Consider the following 9373-nt stretch of genomic DNA (forward strand, 5'->3'; position numbering starts at 1 on the left):
TAATGCCCCCCCTCCCTCCGTGCCCCCCCCCCCCACCACATCTTAATATAGTCCAACGTTAAGCCTATAATCTCTGGGGTTACCTCTTAATGGCTGGAGTGACTGAGTTCTGGCGTCACAACCCATGATTAATGGGGGTGTTGGGGAGACCCAACTTCCCCATTGTTGTGGGGGAGAATGGGGGGAATAGATTTATCTTTGGTGAATTATTCTCTGCAATTTCCTTATACCTGTTGTCTCACTATGATGTATTTCATGATATTAGGCCTACACGGAGGCTGCGTGAGGACAGTTGTCACATCATGACAGCAGCTGTCATCTCCTGTCTGGAGCTGTCATCATCTCCTGTCTGGAGCTGTCATCTCCTGTCTGGAGCTGTCATCTCCAGTCTGGAGCTGTCATCATCTCCTGTCTGGAGCTGTCATCATCTCCTGTCTGGAGCTGTCATCATCTCCTGTCTGGAGCTGTCATCATCTCCTGTCTGGAGCTGCCATCATCTTCTGTCTGGAGCTGTCATCATCTCCTGTCTGGTGCTGTCATCTCCTGTCTGGAGCTGTCATCATCTCCTGTCTGGAGCTGTCATCATCTCCTGTCTGGAGCTGTCATCATCTTCTGTCTGGAGCTGTCATCATCTCCTGTCTGGAGCTGTCATCTCCTGTCTGGAGCTGTCATCATCTCCTGTCTGGAGCTGTTATCATCTCCTGTCTGGAGCTGTCATCATCTCCTGTCTGGAGTTGTCATCATCTCCTGTCTGGAGCTGCCATCTCTTGTCTGGAGCTGTCATCATCTCCTGTCCGGAGCTTTCATCTCCTGTCTGGAGCTGTCATCTTCTGTCTGGAGCTGTCATCTTCTGTCTGGAGCTGTCATCATCTCCTGTCTGGAGTTGTCATCATCTCCTGTCTGGAGCTTTCATCTCCTGTTTGGAGCTGTCATCTTCTGTCTGGAGCTGCCATCTCCTGTCTGGAGCTGTCATCATCTCCTGTCTGGAGTTGTAATCATCTCCTGTCTGGAGCTGCCATCTCTTGTCTGGAGCTGTCATCATCTCCTGTCCGGAGCTTTCATCATCTCCTGTCTGGAGCTGCCATCTCTTGTCTGGAGCTGTCATCATCTCCTGTCTGGAGTTGTCATCATCTCCTGTCTGGAGCTGCCATCTCTTGTCTGGAGCTGTCATCATCTCCTGTCTGGAGCTGTCATCATCTCCTGTCTGGAGTTGTCATCATCTCCTGTCTGGAGCTTTCATCTCCTGTCTGGAGCTGTCATCTTCTGTCTGGAGCTGTCATCTTCTGTCTGGAGCTGTCATCTCCTGTCTGGAGCTGTCATCTCCTCACAGTACAACAGTCTTATAACGATTCTAAATGTCATATTTGATTGATGTTCGTCTCTTCAAGTCCACTCTCTCTGTGTCTCAATCTCAACTTGATCTTAAATACAGCAGTACGAGGCAAGTGAAGATCTTTAGCATCTTCACACGCAGTAATCCTTGTGGATTAACAAGGCAGCATCATAACTCACACAGTCGTGAACTCCTGCCCTTTGACCCGACCTGACCCAGCTGTTGACCTGACCTTTGGTTATATTGTGACTGTGGTGGGAGGTTTCCTTCTGTACAGCAGAATGATTGGCGGCTCACACGGGTCTTCCCACTCTTGCTGTTCTTCCGTTCTGCTGTTCTGCTCTCCTGTTACAGCAGCAGCTGTCATCTCACAGCATCTGTCATCTCCTGATGGGTCTACATGGGCCCTCGGTTAGGTTAGGGTTCGGGGGTAAGTTAGTACATCAGTTTAGTGACGTTGGTGAAGGCACGACAGGCCAGGCTGGTCTGACACAGCAGGAATTTGTCAATATAAAGTTTCTTCAAGTGAATATAAAGTTTCTTCAAGTGAATATAAAGTTTCTTCAAGTGTGAGGACAATGCAGGATGGTGGCAACAATACTGTATTAATAAGTATAAGTGCAGGTGTCGAGATATTAGGAATAGTCAGGTAGAAGGTGACGAGTTGTACAGATGTTAGGGAGGCAGGCACTGGTGTAAGGAGCAGGGTGTAAGGGGGGCAGGGTGTAAGGGGGGCAGGGTGTAAGGGGGGCAGGGTGTAAGGGGGGCAGGGTGTAAGGGGGGCAGGGGTGTAAGGGGGGGGGGCAGGGTTACAACAAGTAACTAGAGGCAGTGTTCCAAGTCTCAGGTTAGGGAAGGTTGGAGCAGGAAGGTGAAGGTGTTATATTCATAAAGGGGGCTTAGGTTAGGTGAAGTAAGGTTAGCTTAGGTCAGGGGTCAGGACACAATGGTTAGATCAGGTCATGCAGCAGTTACGTTAAGTCATGGCATGATGGTGACGTCATGTTCGTACAGACCTGAGAGTTTAAATAGTGACCAATAATTGTCTAATTAGTGCGAGAGTTAAAAAAAAATTATATAAAATTTAAGCAATTTTTGAGGCTGAAAATAAAAGTTAGATAAGAAAAATAAAATGATCAACTCTATTATTTTTTCAAACGCCCAACATTTTAGAGATGTGTTGCTAGTGTCTTGTCTCTTAAGCAGTAACTGATGTATTAAAACAAAACCAAATCCCCCAAATCTACTAGTTGGTATGTCAAAACGTTTTCTTGAAGGTTATATCTTTAAGATTATACTTCACATCTCACCTCAATCGTCGAGGTATGACACATTCCGTCCTTTTCTCTCTCTCTCTCAAGGAGTTCGTAATAATAGAGTTCTTATAATTAGGAAACAGATTATCTAAAAAAATCTTATAATTATCTAAAATTAAACAGAAAATTCATATAATTATCGAAAACTCGCCTTTCGACAAAGACACTTGGTAGTGATGTAGTCCATACTGCTTCTAATGCTGCTGGTGTCTACTCTATTCCCTGGTCGTCTTGTCCTCTCCAATACTTTAGTGAAACTGACCGTACACTTAATGACGGACTTTAGGAACACAAGAGAAGTGTTAAGTCTGTAGACACTAACAATGCTCTCTTCTGTCATGTTAGGGATTCTAATCATCCTATTGATTGGTCTTCAGTCATGTTAGGGATTCTAATCATCCTATTGATTGGTCTTCTGTCATGTTAGAGACTCTAATCATCCTATTGATTGGTTTTCTTCTGAAATAATCGTTCCTTCTTCTACTCTTCACAGACGCCGTCTTGTTGAACTGCCTCGCATACACTACATGCCCAACATGCTCTCATGCACAACATGCCCAACATACTCTCATACACAACATGCCCAACATGCTCTTATACACAACATGCCCAACATGCTCTCATACACAACATGCCCAACATGCTCTCATGCACAACATGCCCAACATGCTCTCATACACAACATGCCCAACATGCTCTCATACACCACATGCCCAACATGCTCTCATACACAACATGCCCAACATGCTCTCACACAACATGCCCAACATGCTCTCATACACAACATGCCCAACATGCTCTTATACACAACATGCCCAACATGCTCTCATACACAACATGCCCAACATGCTCTCATGCACAACATGCCCAACATGCTCTCATACACCACATGCCCAACATGCTCTCATACACAACATGCCCAACATGCTCTCATGCACAACATGCCCAACATACTCTCATACACAACATGCCCAACATGCTCTCATACACAACATGCCCAACATGCTCTCATACACCACATGCCCAACATGCTCTCATACACAACATGCTCTCATACACAACATGCCCAACATGCTCTCATGCACAACATGCCCAACATGCTCGCATACACCACATGCCCAACATGCTCTCATACATAACATGCCCAACATGCTCGCATACACCACATGCCCAACATGCTCTCATACACAACATGCCCAACATGCTCTCATACACCACATGCCCAACATGCTCTCATACACAACATGCCCAACATGCTCTCATACACAACATGCCCAACATGCTCTCATACACAACATGCCCAACATGCTCTCATACACCACATGCCCAACATGCTCTCATACACAACATGCCCAACATGCTCTCATACACAACATGCCCAACATGCTCTCATACACAACATGCCCAACATGCTCTCATACACCACATGCCCAACATACTCTCATACACAACATGCCCAACATGCTCTCATACACAACATGCCCAACATGCTCTCATACACAACATGCTCTCATACACAACATGCTCTCATACACCACATGCCCAACATACTCTCATACACAACATGCCCAACATGCTCTCATACACAACATGCCCAACATGCTCTCATACACAACATGCCCAACATGCTCTCACACAACATGCTCTCATACACATGCCCAACATGCTCTCATACACATGCCCAACATGCTCTCATACACATGCCCAACATGCTCTCATACACAACATGCCCAACATGCTCTCACACAACATGCCCAACATGCTCTCATACACAACATGCCCAACATGCTCTTATACACAACATGCCCAACATGCTCTCATACACAACATGCCCTACATGCTCTCATACACAACATGCCCAACATGCTCTCATACACAACATACCCAACATGATTTCATACACAACATGCCCAACATGCTCTCATACACAACATTCCCAACATGCTCTCATACACAACATGCCCAACATGCTCTCATACACAACATACCCAACATGATTTCATACACAACATGCCCAACATGCTCTCATACACAACATGCCCAACATGCTCTCATACACAACATGCCCAACATGCTCTCATACACAACATGCCCAACATGCTCTCATACACAACATGCCCAACATGCTCTCATACACAACATGCCTAACATGCTCTCATACACAACATGCCTAACATGCTCTCATACACAACATGCCCAACATGCTCTCATACACAACATGCCTAACATGCTCTCATACACAACATGCCCTACATGCTCTCATACACAACATGCCCAACATGCTCTCATACACAACATACCCAACATGATTTCATACACAACATGCCCAACATGCTCTCATACACAACATTCCCAACATGCTCTCATACACAACATGCCCAACATGCTCTCATACACAACATACCCAACATGATTTCATACACAACATGCCCAACATGCTCTCATACACAACATGCCCAACATGCTCTCATACACAACATGCCCAACATGCTCTCATACACAACATGCCCAACATGCTCTCATACACAACATGCCCAACATGCTCTCATACACAACATGCCTAACATGCTCTCATACACAACATGCCTAACATGCTCTCATACACAACATGCCCAACATGCTCTCATACACAACATGCCTAACATGCTCTCATACACAACATGCCCAACATGCTCTCATACACAACATGCCCAACATGCTCTCATACACAACATGCCTAACATGCTCTCATACACAACATGCCTAACATGCTCTCATACACAACATGCCTAACATGCTCTCATACACAACATGCCCAACATGCTCTCATACACAACATGCCTAACATGCTCTCATACACAACATGCCTAACATGCTCTCATACACAACATGCCCAACATGCTCTCATACACAACATGCCTAATATGCTCTCATACACAACATGCCCAACATGCTTTCATACACAACATGCCCAACATGCTCTCATACACAACATGCCAAACAAGCTCTCATACACAACATGCTCTCATACACAACATGCCCAACATGCTCTCATACACAACATGCCCAACATGCTCTCATACACAACATGCCCAACATGCTCTCATACACAACATGCCCAACATGCTCTCATACACAACATGCCCAACATGCTCTCATACATGTATGCTCTCATACACAACATGCCCAACATGCCCACATACAGAACATGCCCAACATGCCCACATACACAACATGCCCAACATGCTCTCATACACAACATGCCCAACATGCCCACATACACAACATGCCCAACATGCTCTCATACACAACATGCCCAACATGCTCTCATACACAACATGCCCAACATGCCCACATACACAACATGCCCAACATGCCCACATACACAACATGCCCAACATGCTCTCATACACAACATGCCCAACATGCTCTCATACACAACATGCCCAACATGCCCACATACACAACATGCCCAACATGCCCACATACACAACATGCCCAACATGCTCTCATACACAACATGCCCAACATGCCCACATACACAACATGCCCAACATGCCCACATACACAACATGCCCAACATGCTCTCATACACAACATGCCCAACATGCCCACATACACAACATTCCCAACATGCCCACATACATAACATGCCCAACATGCCCACATACACAACATGCCCAACATGCTCTCATACACAACATTGGATGTCTAGTTCAAATTGCAAATTGCTGTTGGGACATTTTTGTTGTTAATCAAATCCAAACTTTAATTGCTGGTAGGATTCTTAATTCAATGCAGGACAATGGTCTCTATCAGAGGCTGTTGAACTGCTAAGGTGAACAGTGGGGCCTTGTTCAGTGGGGACTTGTTCAGTGGGGACTTGTTCAGTGGGGACTTGTTCAGTGGGTGTCTTGTTCAGTGGGGACTTCTTCAGTGAGGACTTGTTCAGTGGGGACTTGTTCAGTGGGGGTCTTGTTCAGTGGGGCCTAGTTCAGTGGGGACTTGTTCAGTGGGGACTTGTTCAGTGGGGACTTGTGCAGTGGGGACTTGTTCAGTGGGGCCTTATTCAGTGGGGACTTGTTCAGTGGGGACTTGTTCAGTGGGGACTTGTTCAGTGGGGCCTTGTTCAGTGGGGCCTTGTTCAGTGGGGACTTGTTCAGTGGGGACTTGTGTTGACTTTTTGATGTGTAGTGCCTCGCAGATGTCAAGCCGCCTGCTATCGCTGTATCTATCGATGATTTCTATATACAGGCGATAGATACAGCGATAGCAGGCGGCTTGACATCTGCGAGGCACTACACATCAAGAAGTCAACACCAACAATCAACAGCCAATTAATGCACAACTATATTCTACCCACTTCAAGACTCCGCTCCAATATAGAAGCATCAAGAGGAAGTTTGGGCCAATAGGCCCTTTGCAGTTACTTCCATTCTTCCCTCTCATTTATCCAATTTATACCCATTGTTTCGTGTTCTGTCTTGTGTTGGTCAAAAGTTTGTTCACCTCATCCAAAACTGTTGCAACATATCACCTCACCCAAATGCGAGTATATAAGACAAGCTGTTTAATGTTAGCTGTTCAATGATTAAACTTTGTTTAGTGTTTTCAGGTTACAGTTGTGTGTGTGTAAACTAAAGTCTTTGAAAATGTAATAAGTTATTACGAAACGCGTTCAAGCGTCGCGTCAGACTAGAAATAAAAATGAATTTTGGAGATATGATTTTTCATTTATCATCGACAGTATAAAGAAACATAAGAAATATTGAGAAAATTGGTGTTAGAATTATTAATCTTACTTTTTCGGTCATATTTAACAACATATGTTTACAAGAAAGACTGCTACCAAATATATATATATATATATATATATATATATATATATATATATATATATATATATATATATATATATATATATATATATATATATATATAATACACACCTATCCACAGAATAACGTAAAATTCATTTCTATTTATCAACATAACTTAAGCACTTTCATGAACAAAAGAGAGTTCTATTATCCGTTGTTCACAACACTGTTACGTTTTTCAGCCAACTTCAAAATACATAAACATGGTTGTCAGTCAAGAAGCTGTCAGCCAAGAAGCAGTCAGCCAAGAAGCTGTCAGCCAAGAAGCTGTCAGCCAAGAAGCTGTCAGTCAAGAAGCTGTCAGCCAAGAAGCTGTCAGCCAAGAAGCTGTCAGCCAAGAAGCTGTCAGCCAATAAGCTGTCAGCCAAGAAGCTGTCAGCCAAGAAGCTGTCAGCCAAGAAGCTGTCAGCCAAGAAGCTGTCAGCCAAGAAGCTCTCAGCCAAGAAGCTGTCAGTCAAGAAGCTGTCAGCCAAGAAGCTGTCAGTAGTCTTCATACAACTGGTTAGGCTCAAACTTATCTCTGCTTTGTTTACTTGTCTGTACATGTTTGCCTGTGTTCACATCACACCTCTCATATACTTCCTCCAAGAGGAGTAAATGCAAATCAAAACAAATAGAACCAAATCAATTAAATCTAACTTAACTTCTCTAGTCTTATCCTAACCTAACCGAACGTATCCTAACCTATCCTAACTTAGAGGAAGGAGTGGACATTTAACCTATCCTATGATTTAACCTATCCTATCACTACCTAACCTAAACTAACATAGCCTAACATATTCTAAAATAAGCATATCATTCCTAACTTAACCTATTCAGACATAACTAATCCAGTCCTAACCTATCCTATTTCACACCTAATTATATAGAAACCTTTAATATACAATATCATAAATTTCCATATAAGGAAAAAAAGTATTTTCACAGTAAATATAAATTTTCGAATTCGCTTCTAGGAAGGATGACAGCTTGGAGGAATATAGAGGCTATGCTTCTTCAAGCTGGGGCTGATCCCAGCTTATCCTGAGGCTATGCTTCTTCAAGCTGGGGCTGATCCCAGCTTATCCTGAGGCTATGCTTCTTCAAGCTGGGGCTGATCCCAGCTTATCCTGAGGCTATGCTTCTTCAAGCTGGGGCTGATCCCAGCTTATCCTGAGGCTATGCTTCTTCAAGCTGGGGCTGATCCCAGCTTATCCTGAGGCTATGCTTCTTCAAGCTGGAGTCGTCTCGAAAAGGAATATTAATAACTTTTCCATTCTGTGAAGTTATAATCCGTATTTTTAGACTCAAAATGAATAATAGTTAATAATTAAACTAAGTTAATTAAATAGGTTATTCAGACAGCTAATGCACAGCTTCTCTAATAAATAGATTAATAGTTATCTTGAGGTTATCTTGAGATGATTTCGGGCTTTAGTGTCCCTGCGGCCCGGTCCTCGACCAGGCCTCCACCCCCAGGAAGCAGCCCGTGACAGCTGACTAACACCCAGGTACCTATTTACTGCTAGGTAACAGGGGCATAGGGTGAAAGAAACTCTGCCCATTGTTTCTCGCCGGCGCCTGGGATCGAACCCAGGATTACAGGATCACAAGTCCAGCGTGCTGTCCGCTCGGCCGACCGGCTCCCTTAAATGAGAGAGAATGCATGAGAGAGAGAGAGTATATATATATATATATATATATATATATATATATATATATATATATATATATATATATATATATATATATATATATAAATAATGTGAAAGAGCATGTTAAATATTTAGTAATATTGAAGCTGCATTAATACACATTAAAACATTATGCAACATGAATGTTAGTAATGGTTTATGCACCTTTGATCCATTTTTAATTTATTGGTT

General features: G+C 43.6%; 1 protein-coding gene across 1 annotated transcript; it reads left to right on the top strand.

Annotated features, from left to right (window-relative positions):
* The first annotated feature begins 1355 nt into the window (after window positions 1–1355).
* LOC138352041 (histone H1.M6.2-like) lies at window positions 1356–8519 on the top strand. Its single transcript, XM_069304216.1, has 3 exons — window positions 1356–1473; window positions 7723–7987; window positions 8465–8519. The coding sequence occupies exons 1-3, from the start codon at window positions 1356–1358 to the stop codon at window positions 8517–8519; spliced, it is 438 nt and encodes a 145-aa protein (XP_069160317.1).
* The last annotated feature ends 854 nt before the right edge of the window (window positions 8520–9373 follow it).

The sequence above is a fragment of the Procambarus clarkii genome, chromosome 52, assembly GCF_040958095.1.
Source record: "Procambarus clarkii isolate CNS0578487 chromosome 52, FALCON_Pclarkii_2.0, whole genome shotgun sequence".
Taxonomy (NCBI): Eukaryota; Metazoa; Arthropoda; class Malacostraca; order Decapoda; family Cambaridae; genus Procambarus; species Procambarus clarkii.

Excerpts from the sequence above, each read along its gene's own strand:
- LOC138352041 (XM_069304216.1), top strand. The coding sequence starts at position 1,356 with ATGTCATATTTGATTGATGTTCGTCTCTTCAAGTCCACTCTCTCTGTG. Across the intron at positions 1,474-7,722 it reads CTTTAGCATCTTCACACGCA|TCAAGAAGCTGTCAGCCAAG; the intron begins GTAATCCTTGTG and ends CATGGTTGTCAG. Across the intron at positions 7,988-8,464 it reads AAGCTGTCAGCCAAGAAGCT|GAAGGATGACAGCTTGGAGG; the intron begins GTCAGTAGTCTT and ends ATTCGCTTCTAG.